This window comes from Eucyclogobius newberryi, unplaced genomic scaffold (genome assembly GCF_026437365.1).
Source record: "Eucyclogobius newberryi isolate DKJ021-1_F unplaced genomic scaffold, fEucNew1.0.hap1 SCAF_8, whole genome shotgun sequence".
Classification (NCBI taxonomy): Eukaryota; Metazoa; Chordata; class Actinopteri; order Gobiiformes; family Gobiidae; genus Eucyclogobius; species Eucyclogobius newberryi.
In genome coordinates this window covers 33,253,543-33,265,735 of record NW_027316500.1, presented here as the reverse complement: position 1 = coordinate 33,265,735, position 12,193 = coordinate 33,253,543, and the positions used below count along the sequence as shown (strand labels likewise).

Sequence of the window (12,193 nt, the reverse complement as noted above, 5' to 3'; positions counted from 1 at the left end):
CAGAACTAAAGACGTTTTGTCCGTCGTAAACAGGACATGCGTTTGTAAAAGTTGAGACTTTCTCACAAACTATTGGGAATTACTTATTGGGGCAAATTATTCAACAACATATTCGTTTTGTTGAGAAAATAATCTTTAAAATAATGTGTAACTTATGGTATTGACCAAGGAAATAAAAGTGATGATGTAAGAGAATATTTGTAATATGGGAATCGTGCTGCGCAGGTGGATGTGACAGACAATGAAACTTTGTTCTACATCTTCTTCTTCACTTCACGGTGACACTGCTCAATACATCATGTACTTCATGTACTTCATGTACTTCATGTACATCATGTACTTCATGTACTTCATGTACGTCATGTACTTCATGTACGTCATGTACTTCATGTACTTCATGTACATCATGTACTTCATTTACTTTATGTACATCATGTACTTCATGTACTTCATGTACTTCATGTACTTCATGTACGTCATGTACTTCATGTACTTCATGTACTTCATGTACTTCATGTACCTCATGTACATCATGTACATCATGTACTTCATGTACTTCATGTACTTCATGTACGTCATGTACTTCATGTACTTCATGTACATCATGTACTTCATGTACTTCATGTACATCATGTACATCATGTACATCATGTACTTCATGTACTTCATGTACTTCATGTACTTCATGTACATCATGTACTTCATGTACTTCATGTACCTCATGTAAATCATGTACTTCATGTACTTCATGTACATCATGTACATCATGTACATCATGTACTTCATGTACTTCATGTACTTCATGTACGTCATGTACTTCATGTACTTCATGTACTTCATGTACTTCATGTACCTCATGTACATCATGTACATCATGTACATCATGTACTTCATGTACTTCATGTACTTCATGTACGTCATGTACTTCATGTACTTCATGTACATCATGTACTTCATGTACTTCATGTACATCATGTACATCATGTACATCATGTACTTCATGTACTTCATGTACTTCATGTACATCATGTACTTCATGTACTTCATGTACCTCATGTAAATCATGTACTTCATGTACTTCATGTACATCATGTACATCATGTACATCATGTACTTCATGTACTTCATGTACGTCATGTACTTCATGTACTTCATGTACATCATGTACTTCATGTACTTCATGTACGTCATGTACTTCATGTACTTCATGTACTTCATGTACATGATGTACATCATGTACATCATGTACTTCATGTACTTCATGTACTTCATGTACATCATGTACATCATGTACTTCATGTACTTCATGTACTTCATGTACATCATGTACTTCATGTACTTCATGTACCTCATGTACATCATGTACATCATGTACTTCATGTACTTCATGTACATCATGTACTTCATGTACTTCATGTACATCATGTACTTCATGTACTTCATGTACCTCATGTACATGATGTACATCATGTACTTCATGTACTTCATGTACATCATGTACTTCATGTACTTCATGTACCTCATGTACATCATGTACATCATGTACTTCATGTACTTCATGTACCTCATGTACATCATGTACTTCATGTACTTCATGTACCTCATGTACTTCATGTACCTCATGTACTTCATGTACTTCATGTACATGATGTACATGATGTACTTCATGTACATCATGTACTTATATCTGTGCAGAGAGTATTGTTGTACTTTAGACATGAGTTCATCATAACAGACTAAACGTTGCATTAAAGCTGAAGGTGAAGCGCTGCATCTGAGCGCTCTGGACTCGTGTGAGCGCTGCATCTGAGCGCTCTGGACTCGTGTGAGCGCTGCATCTGAGCGCTCTGGACTCGTGTGAGCGCTGCATCTGAGCGCTCTGGACTCGTGTGAGCGCTGCATCTGAGCGCTCTGGACTCGTGTGAGCGCTGCATCTGAGCGCTCTGGACTCGTGTGAGCGCTGCATCTGAGCGCTCTGGACTCGTGTGAGCGCTGCATCTGAGCGCTCTGGACTCGTGTGAGCGCTGCATCCGAGCGCTCTGTGGTGTTGGCGTGGCCCGGGGTCAGAGCGTGTCCTGTGATTGGATGTGACAGCAGCAGCATTATTGTTTCACTTTGCATCGAGTGGCCATGCTAACTCGTGCTAGCGCTAACTCCCCCGGGCTCTGTACAGCGGCGTTAGCGGTTAGCTCGCCCCCGCCCTTTCCCCCCTTCCATCACTTTAAAGACATATGCTGTGCCCGGGGAGCCCGCTAACGCTAACCGTCCACACGCGGCCGCAGGAGCAGAGGTGTCACATCTGTCACAGCCGAGCAGGAGCGAGAGAGCGAGCGGGCAGGAGCGAGAGAGCGAGCAGGAGCGAGCGGGCAGGAGCGAGCGGGCAGGAGCGAGCGGGCAGGAGCGAGCGGGCAGGAGCGAGCGAGCAGGCAGGAGCGAGAGAGCGAGCAGGAGCGAGAGAGCGAGCAGGAGCGAGCGGGCAGGAGCGAGAGAGCGAGCAGGAGCGAGAGAGCGAGCAGGAGCGAGCGGGCAGGAGCGAGCAGGCAGGAGCGAGAGAGCGAGCAGGAGCGAGAGAGCGAGCAGGAGCGAGAGAGCGAGCAGGAGCGAGCGGGCAGGAGCGAGCAGGCAGGAGCGAGCAGGAGCGAGAGAGCGAGCAGGAGCGAGAGAGCGAGCAGGAGCGAGCGGGCAGGAGCGAGAGAGCGAGCAGGAGCGAGAGAGCGAGCAGGAGCGAGCGGGCAGGAGCGAGCGAGCAGGCAGGAGCGAGAGAGCGAGCAGGAGCGAGAGAGCGAGCAGGAGCGAGAGAGCGAGCAGGAGCGAGCGGGCAGGAGCGAGAGAGCGAGCAGGAGCGAGAGAGCGAGCAGGAGCGAGAGAGCGAGCAGGAGCGAGCGGGCAGGAGCGAGAGAGCGAGCAGGAGCGAGAGAGCGAGCAGGAGCAAGCAGGCAGGAGCGAGAGAGCGAGCGAGCAGGAGCGAGAGAGCGAGCAGGAGCGAGCAAGCAGGCAGGAGCGAGAGAGCGAGCGGGCAGGACTGAAATGGGATTTAATAAAAGGGTCGTTCAGTGGCACAGTTTTGTTTCATAATAATAACCTCGTGCGCGCTCAGGTGCAGAGACTGAGCACAGTCCAGGAGCAGATGTAAACTCTGTGGACCTCCTCCTGGTGAGCTGTCCTCCACACTGACCTCCTCCTGGTGAGCTGTCCTCCACACTGACCTCCTCCTGGTGAGCTGTCCTCCACACTGACCTCCTCCTGGTGAGCTGTCCTCCACACTGACCTCCTCCTGGTGAGCTGTCCTCCACACTGACCTCCTCCTGGTGAGCTGTCCTCCACACTGACCTCCTCCTGGTGAGCTGTCCTCCACACTGACCTCCTCCTGGTGAGCTGTCCTCCACACTGACCTCCTCCTGGTGAGCTGTCCTCCACACTGACCTCCTCCTGGTGAGCTGTCCTCCACACTGACCTCCTCCTGGTGAGCTGTCCTCCACACTGACCTCCTCCTGGTGAGCTGTCCTCCACACTGACCTCCTCCTGGTGAGCTGTCCTCCACACTGACCTCCTCCTGGTGAGCTGTCCTCCACACTGACCTCCTCCTGGTGAGCTGTCCTCCACACTGACCTCCTCCTGGTGAGCTGTCCTCCACACTGACCTCCTCCTGGTGAGCTGTCCTCCACACTGACCTCCTCCTGGTGAGCTGTCCTCCACACTGACCTCCTCCTGGTGAGCTGTCCTCCACACTGACCTCCTCCTGGTGAGCTGTCCTCCACACTGACCTCCTCCTGGTGAGCTGTCCTCCACACTGACCTCCTCCTGGTGAGCTGTCCTCCACACTGACCTCCTCCTGGTGAGCTGTCCTCCACACTGACCTCCTCCTGGTGAGCTGTCCTCCACACTGACCTCCTCCTGGTGAGCTGTCCTCCACACTGACCTCCTCCTGGTGAGCTGTCCTCCACACTGACCTCCTCCTGGTGAGCTGTCCTCCACACTGACCTCCTCCTGGGGTTCCCCAGGGCACAGTATTATCACCCCTCCTCTTCACCCTCCACACAACCGGAAGAGAGAGATTACGGGAACTTTCTTCTTCTTCTACTACTTCTGGCTGGCACAGACCCGAGCAGGACCCGAACAGGACCCGAGCGGGACCCGAGCGGGACCCGAGCGGGACCCGAGCGGGACCCGAGCAGGACCCGAGCGGGACCCGAGCAGATCCAGCTCCAGCTCCTGCTCCAGCTCCTGCTCCAGCTCCAGCTCCTGCTCCTGCTCCAGCTCCAGCTCCTGCTCCAGCTCCAGCTCCAGCTCCTCCTCCAGCTCCTGCTCCTGCTCCAGCTCCTCCTCCAGCTCCTCCTCCAGCTCCAGCTCCTGCTCCAGCTCCTGCTCCAACTCCAGCTCCTGCTCCTGCTCCAGCTCCAGCTCCAGCTCCTGCTCCAGCTCCTGCTCCAGCTCCTCCTCCAGCTCCAGCTCCTGCTCCAGCTCCTGCTCCAGCTCCAGCTCCTGCTCCTGCTCCAGCTCCAGCTCCTGCTCCAGCTCCTGCTCCAGCTCCAGCTCCTGCTCCTCCTCCAGCTCCTGCTCCTGCTCCAGCTCCAGCTCCTCCTCCAGCTCCTGCTCCTGCTCCTGCTCCAGCTCCAGCTCCAACTCCTCCTCCAGCTCCAGCTCCAGCTCCAGCTCCAACTCCTCCTCCAGCTCCAGCTCCTGCTCCAGCTCCTGCTCCAGCTCCAGCTCCTGCTCCTGCTCCAGCTCCAGCTCCTGCTCCTGCTCCAGCTCCTGCTCCTGCTCCTGCTCCTGCTCCAGCTCCTCCTCCAGCTCCAGCTCAAGCTCCTGCTCCAGCTCCAGCTCCTGCTCCTGCTCCAGCTCCTGCTCCTGCTCCAACTCCAGCTCCTGCTCCAGCTCCAGCTCCTCCTCCAGCTCCAGCTCCTGCTCCAGCTCCTGCTCAACCTCCTGCTCCAGCTCCAGCTCCTGCCCCTCCTCCTGCTCCTGCTCCAGCTCCTGCTCCTGCTCCAGCTCCCGCTCCAGCTCCAGCTTCAGCTCCAGCTCCTGCTCCGGCTCCAGCTCCTTCTCCTGCTCCTGCTCCTGCTCCAGCTCCAGCTCCAGCTCCAGCTCCTGCTCCGGCTCCAGCTCCTTCTCCTGCTCCTGCTCCTGCTCCAGCTCCAGCTCCTGCTCCAGCTCCTGCTCCAGCTCCAGCTCCTGCTCCTGCTCCAGCTCCTGCTCCTGCTCCAACTCCAGCTCCAGCTCCAGCTCCTGCTCCTGCTCCAGCTCTTCCTCCAGCTCCTCCTCCAGCTCCTGCTCCAGCTCCTGCTCCAGCTCCAGCTCCTGCTCCAGCTCCTGCTCCAGCTCCTGCTCCATCTCCTGCTCCAGCTCCTCCTCCAGCTCCTGCTCCTGCTCCAGCTCCTCCTCCAGCTCCAGCTCAAGCTCCTGCTCCAGCTCCTGCTCCTGCTCCAGCTCCTGCTCCTGCTCCTGCTCCAACTCCAGCTCCAGCTCCAGCTCCAGCTCCAGCTCCTCATCCAGCTCCTGCTCCAGCCCCTCCTCCAGCTCCTCCTCCAGCTCCTGCTCCAGCTCCTGCTCCAGCTCCTGCTCCAACTCCAGCTCCTGCTCCTGCTCCAGCTCCTGCTCCTGCTCCTGCTCCAGCTCCAGCTCCTGCTCCAGCTCCAGCTCCTGCTCCAGCTCCTGCTCCAGCTCCAGCTCCTGCTCCTCCTCCAGCTCCTGCTCCTGCTCCAGCTCCAGCTCCTCCTCCAGCTCCTGCTCCTGCTCCTGCTCCAGCTCCAACTCCTCCTCCAGCTCCAGCTCCAGCTCCTGCTCCAGCTCCTGCTCCAGCTCCAGCTCCTGCTCCTGCTCCAGCTCCAGCTCCTGCTCCTGCTCCTGCTCCAGCTCCAGCTCAAGCTCCTGCTCCAGCTCCAGCTCCTGCTCCTGCTCCAGCTCCTGCTCCTGCTCCAACTCCAGCTCCTGCTCCAGCTCCAGCTCCTCCTCCAGCTCCAGCTCCTGCTCCAGCTCCTGCTCAACCTCCTGCTCCAGCTCCAGCTCCTGCCCCTCCTCCTGCTCCTGCTCCAGCTCCTGCTCCTGCTCCAGCTCCTGCTCCTGCTCCAGCTCCTCCTCCAGCTCCTGCTCCTGCTCCAGCTCCTCCTCCAGCTCCAGCTCCTACTCCTGCTCCAGCTCCTGCTCCAGCTCCTGCTCCAGCTCCAGCTCCAGCTCCAGCTCCAGCTCCAGCTTCAGCTCCAGCTCCTGCTCCGGCTCCAGCTCCTTCTCCTGCTCCTGCTCCTGCTCCAGCTCCAGCTCCAGCTCCTGCTCCGGCTCCAGCTCCTTCTCCTGCTCCTGCTCCTGCTCCAGCTCCTGCTCCAGCTCCTGCTCCAGCTCCAGCTCCAGCTCCAGCTCCTGCTCCAGCTCCAGCTCCTGCTCCAACTCCAGCTCCAGCTCCTGCTCCTGCTCCAGCTCTTCCTCCAGCTCCTCCTCCAGCTCCTGCTCCAGCTCCTGCTCCAGCTCCTGCTCCATCTCCTGCTCCAGCTCCAGCTCCTCCTCCAGCTCCTGCTCTTGCTCCTGCTCCAGCTCCTCCTCCAGCTCCAGCTCAAGCTCCTGCTCCAGCTCCTGCTCCTGCTCCAGCTCCTGCTCCTGCTCCTGCTCCAACTCCAGCTCCAGCTCCTCATCCAGCTCCTGCTCCAGCCCCTCCTCCAGCTCCTCCTCCAGCTCCAGCTCCAGCTCCTGCTCCAGCTCCTGCTCCAACTCCAGCTCCTGCTCCTGCTCCAGCTCCAGCTCCTCCTCCAGCTCCTGCTCCTGCTCCAGCTCCTGCTCCTGCTCCTGCTCCAGCTCCAGCTCCTGCTCCTGCTCCTGCTCCAGCTCCAGCTCCAGCTCCAGCTCCTGCTCCAACTCCTGCTCCAGCTCCTGCTCCTGCTCCAGCTCCTGCTCCAGCTCCTGCTCCAGCTCCTGCTCCAGCTCCTGCTCCAGCTCCAGCTCCTGCTCCTCCTCCAGCTCCTGCTCCTGCTCCAGCTCCAGCTCCTGCTCCAGCTCCTCCTCCAGCTCCTGCTCCTGCTCCAGCTCCAGCTCCTCCTCCAGCTCCTGCTCCAGCTCCAGCTCCTGCTCCAGCTCCTGCTCCAACTCCTGCTCCAGCTCCTCCTCCAGCTCCAGCTCCTGCTCCAGCTCCTGCTCCAGCTCCTGCTCCAGCTCCTCCTCCAGCTCCAGCTCCTGCTCCACCTCCTGCTCCAGCTCCAGCTCCTGCTCCAGCTCCAGCTCCAGCTCCTGCTCCTGCTCCTGCTCCAGCTCCAACTCCTACTCCATCTCCTGCTCCTGCTCCAGCTCCTGCCCCTCCTCCTGCTCCTGCTCCAGCTCCTGCTCCTGCTCCAGCTCCTGCTCCAACTCCTGCTCCTGCTCCAGCTGCTGCTCCTGCTCCAGCTCCAGCTCCTGCTCCAGCTCCTGCTCCAGCTCCTGCTCCAGCTCCAGCTCCAGCTCCTCCTCCAGCTCCAGCTCCAGCTCCTGCTCCTGCTCCTGCTCCTTCTCCTGCTCCAGCTCCTGCTCCAGCTCCAGCTCCTGCTCCTGCTCCAGCTCCAGCTCCTTCTCCAGCTCCTGCTCCAGCTCCTCCTCCAGCTCCAGCTCCTGCTCCACCTCCTGCTCAACCTCCTGCTCCTGCTCCAGCTCCTGCTCCTGCTCCAGCTCCTGCTCCTGCTCCAGCTCCTGCTCCTGCTCCTGCTCCAGCTGCTGCTCCTGCTCCAGCTCCAGCTCCTGCTCCAGCTCCTGCTCCAGCTCCAGCTCCAGCTCCTGCTCCTGCTCCTTCTCCTGCTCCAGCTCCTGCTCCAGCTCCTGCTCCTGCTCCTTCTGATCCAGCTCTTGCTCCTGCTCCTGCTCCAGCTCCTCCTCCAGCTCCTGCTCCTGCTCCAGCTCCTCCTCCAGCTCCTGCTCCAGCTCCTGCTCCAGCTCCTGCTCCTTCTCCTGCTCCTCCTCCAGCTCCAGCTCCTGCTCCAGCTTCAGCTCCTGCTCCAGCTCCTGCTCCTGCTCCAGCTCCTGCTCCTGCTCCTCCTCCAGCTCCAGCTCCTGCTCCAGCTCCTCCTCCAGCTCCAGCTCCTGCTCCAGCTCCTCCTGGTCCAGTCCCGGTCTAGTCCCGGTCTAGTCCCGGTCTAGTCCTGATCTAGTCCCGGTTCAGTCCCGGTCTAGTCCCGGTCCAGTCCTGAGCTAGTCCTTGTCCAGTTCCGGTCTAGTCCCGGTCTAGTCCTGATCTAGTCCTGGTCCAGTCCCGGTCTAGTCCCGGTCTAGTCTTGATCTAGTCCTGGTCCAGTCCCGGTCTAGTCCCGGTCCAGTCCTGTTCTAGTCCTGGTCCAGTCCCGGTCTAGTCCCGGTCTAGTCCCGGTCTAGTCCTGGTCCAGTCCCGTTCTAGTCCCGGTCCAGTCCTGTTCTAGTCCTGGTCCAGTCCCGGTCTAGTCCCGGTTTAGTCCTGATCTAGTCCCGGTTCAGTCCCGGTCTAGTCCTGGTCCAGTCCTGTTCTAGTCCTGGTCTGCAGCTGTCATTTCTGTGCATGAAAGCTCTGTATCTTATTTACTCTTCTGTCTCTTCATGTGTGGAGCTCTGTGTGTGTGCGGTCCAGTCCACTTATCCAGGGGTCAGGAGGGGTCAGGAGGGGTCACCGTGGGGTCAGGAGGGGTCACCGTGGGGTCAGGAGGGGTCACCGTGGGGTCGCCGAGTGGTCGCTGAGGGCCGATCCTCTGCCTAATTCGATTACCACTCTGTTCCTGCGGCGAGCGTCGTTGGCGTTTGGGTTTTTCTGATGTTTTTTCCGGAGCTGCAGTTGTGGACGAGACAGGCTCTGACCGTTGACCCTTGACCCCTGACCTCTGCAGACAGAGGCCCGCTTGAAGTTCAGGCCCTTCAAACAACACTTCAGACTGCACTGTTCACACGAGCTGCAGGAGAGAAGCAGGAGCCGATGAGATTCTGAGACGAGACCAGGAAATCAAAAGAGAATAATGACTTCACTGCATCTCTCCTTCTCTTCTTCTCTCCTTTCCCTCCTCTCCTTCTCTTCTTCTCTCCTTCTCTCCTTTCCCTCCTCTCCTTCTCTTTTTCCCCTCCTCTTCTTCTCTTCTTCCCCTCCTCTCCTTCTCTTTTTCCCCACCTCTCCTTCTCTTCTTCACCTCCTCTCCTTCTCTTCTTCCCCTCCTCTTCTTCTCTTCTTCCCCTACTCTCCTTCTCTTCTTTCCCTCCTCTTCTTCCCCTACTCTCCTTCTCTTCTTCCCTCCTCTTCTTCTCTTCTTCCCCTCTCCTTCTCTTCTTCCCCTCCTCTTCTTCTCTTCTTCAACTCCTCTGCATCTCTTCTTCTCCTCCTCTGCGTCCTCCTCTTCTTTCCTCTGAGCACATGTTCTTCACGTTTTAAACTTCATTAATAACAAATATTCATGATAAATATAGATATGTTTATGAGGCGATGAGGCCGGAGCGAGGGAGGAAGAGGAGAGACGGAGGAGGAGAAGATGAAGAGCTGTTTTAAAGTCATGTTTATGAATAAACCGTTAGCCGTAAAGTCGCTAACTTTACGGCTAACGGACTCCTCGCTGGACTCCTCGCTGGACTCCTCGCTGGACTCCTCACTGGACTCCTCGCTGGACTCCTCACTGGACTCCTCACTGGACTCCTCACTGGACTCCTCGCTGGACGACTCCTCGCTGGACTCCTCGCTGGACTCCTCGCTGGACTCCTTACTGGACTCCTCGCTGGACTCCTCGCTGGACTCCTCGCTGGACTCCTCACTGGACTCCTCGCTGGACTCCTCGCTGGACTCCTCGCTGGACGACTCCTCACTGGACTCCTCACTGGACTCCTCGCTGGACTCCTCGCTGGACTCCTCGCTGGACTCCTCGCTGGACGACTCCTCGCTGGACGACTCCTCGCTGGACTCCTCGCTGGACTCCTCGCTGGACTCCTCACTGGACTCCTCGCTGGACTCCTCGCTGGACTCCTCGCTGGACTCCTCACTGGACTCCTCACTGGACTCCTCGCTGGACGACTCCTCGCTGGACTCCTCGCAGGACGACTCCTCGCTGGACTCCTCGCTGGACTCCTCGCTGGACGACTCCTCGCTGGACGACTCCTCGCTGGACGACTCCTCGCTGGACTCCTCGCAGGACGACTCCTCGCTGGACTCCTCGCTGGACTCCTCGCTGGACGACTCCTCGCTGGACGACTCCTCGCTGGACGACTCCTCGCTGGACTCCTCGCTGGACTCCTCGCTGGACTCCTCACTGGACTCCTCGCTGGACTCCTCACTAGACTCGTCGCTGGACTCCTCGCTGGACGACTCCTCGCTGGACTCCTCGCTGGACGACTCCTCGCTGGACTCCTCGCTGGACTCCTCGCTGGACTCCTCACTGGACTCGTCGCTGGACTCCTCGCTGGACTCCTCGCTGGACTCCTCACTAGACTCGTCGCTGGACTCCTCACTGGACTCCTCACTGGACTCCTCGCTGGACTCCTCGCTGGACTCCTCGCTGGACTCCTCGCTGGACGACTCCTCGCTGGACGACTCCTCGCTGGACGACTCCTCGCTGGACTCCTCACTGGACTCCTCACTGGACTCCTCGCTGGACGACTCCTCGCTGGACTCCTCGCTGGACTCCTCGCTGGACTCCTCGCTGGACGACTTCTCGCTGGACGACTCCTCGCTGGACTACTCCTCGCTGGACTCCTCGCTGGACTCCTCGCTGGACTCCTCGCTGGACTCCTCACTGGACGACTCCTCGCTGGACTCCTCGCTGGACTCCTCGCTGGACGACTCCTCGCTGGACGACTCCTCGCTGGACTCCTCGCTGGACTCCTCGCTGGACTCCTCACTGGACTCCTCACTGGACTCCTCGCTGGACTCCTCGCTGGACTCCTCGCTGGACGACTCCTCGCTGGACGACTCCTCGCTGGACTCCTCGCTGGACTCCTCGCTTGACTCCTCGCTGGACTCCTCACTGGACTCCTCGCTGGACTCCTCGCTGGACGACTCCTCGCTGGACTCCTCGCTGGACTCCTCGCAGGACGACTCCTCGCTGGACTCCTCGCTGGATTCCTCGCTGGACGACTCCTCGCTGGACGACTCCTCACTGGACGACTCCTCGCTGGACTCCTCGCTGGACTCCTCGCTGGACGACTCCTCGCAGGACGACTCCTCGCTGGACTCCTCGCTGGACTCCTCGCTGGACGACTCCTCGCTGGACTCCTCGCTGGACTCCTCGCTGGACTCCTCACTGGACTCGTCGCTGGACTCCTCGCTGGACTCCTCGCTGGACTCCTCGCTGGACTCCTCGCTGGACTCCTCGCTGGACTCCTCGCTGGACTCCTCGCTGGACTCCTCACTAGACTCGTCGCTGGACTCCTCGCTGGACGACTCCTCGCTGGACTCCTCGCTGGACGACTCCTCGCTGGACTCCTCGCTGAGCGTCCGGCACCAACTCAGACGCCGCGGTCTGACCTTTGTTCTCTTAAATCTTAGTTCAAAAGACACTTGCTCATTAAGCGCACACTTTCTGCTCGGTCCAGTCTCGGTCACTCAGAACGTGTTTGTGATGAAGCGCGACTCAAACTACACAAACTGAACTAAAGCTGAATGACCGGCGAGGCTGAGACGCGGTGGCGGCGGCGACCAGGCGCTTAATCCTGTCTATAGAATACACGCGGTGTTGTTGCCAGGTTCTTATTCTAAAGCATTCATATATTCTTAGAGCATGATTTCTCCGGGTCGCGCAGCAGCTGCTCCCGTCAGCACAATCCGCCGCGTTCCGTGTGATCGACTTCCCCGTCCGTCAAACTCAAATTACTCCGCCGCGCATTATTCCTTAACACGAGACATTCTAAAGCAAACGCCACTATCTCTGCCGGCGCGACACAAACACATTCCCGCGCACAGGTCACTTCTGGAGCCGCCGCGCCGCCATTGTCTGCCCCAAATATCGAATTCCGCCCTCACAATAGATTCGTAAATCCTATCTGTCATACGCGCTGCCAATAACCTGCCCTCCCACGCCAAGATGGCCGCCGCATAATGCCCTTTATCCGCGCGGAGCTGCGACGCCGTCCCCGGCCCCCCGATAATGCCCCCGATACCTGCGAGGCAATTACACCCGGGCCCCGTTGGAACGCCGCCGCTGATAGAGAAGGGTAAACGCCGTATTGTCGAGCGTCATTGTCATTCACGGTTTGGTTTTGACATGTGAATCTGCGCATCGGGGCGAGCGCCGTGTGGTTGTAGGGA

At 58.4% G+C, this 12,193-nt stretch overlaps 1 protein-coding gene across 1 annotated transcript; it reads right to left on the bottom strand.

The window, feature by feature from the left end:
* Positions 1-4,080: 4,080 nt before the first annotated feature.
* Positions 4,081-11,876, bottom strand: LOC140350824 (uncharacterized). The gene is made up of 7 exons (XM_072436341.1): positions 11,854-11,876; positions 10,629-11,429; positions 9,496-10,589; positions 8,589-8,827; positions 5,986-6,060; positions 5,051-5,442; positions 4,081-4,651 (listed from the first exon to the last, which is right to left on the bottom strand). The coding sequence occupies exons 1-7, from the start codon at positions 11,874-11,876 to the stop codon at positions 4,081-4,083; spliced, it is 3,195 nt and encodes a 1,064-aa protein (XP_072292442.1).
* Positions 11,877-12,193: the final 317 nt, after the last annotated feature.

Excerpts from the sequence above, each read along its gene's own strand:
- LOC140350824 (XM_072436341.1), bottom strand. The coding sequence starts at position 11,876 with ATGGCGGCGCGGCGGCTCCAGAA. Across the intron at positions 11,430-11,853 it reads GCGGCGCGGCGGCTCCAGAA|ATTTAAGAGAACAAAGGTCA; the intron begins GTGACCTGTGCG and ends TTTTGAACTAAG. Across the intron at positions 6,061-8,588 it reads TGACCCCTCCTGACCCCACG|GAGCAGGAGCTGGAGCAGGA; the intron begins GTGACCCCTCCT and ends GAGCTGGAGCAG.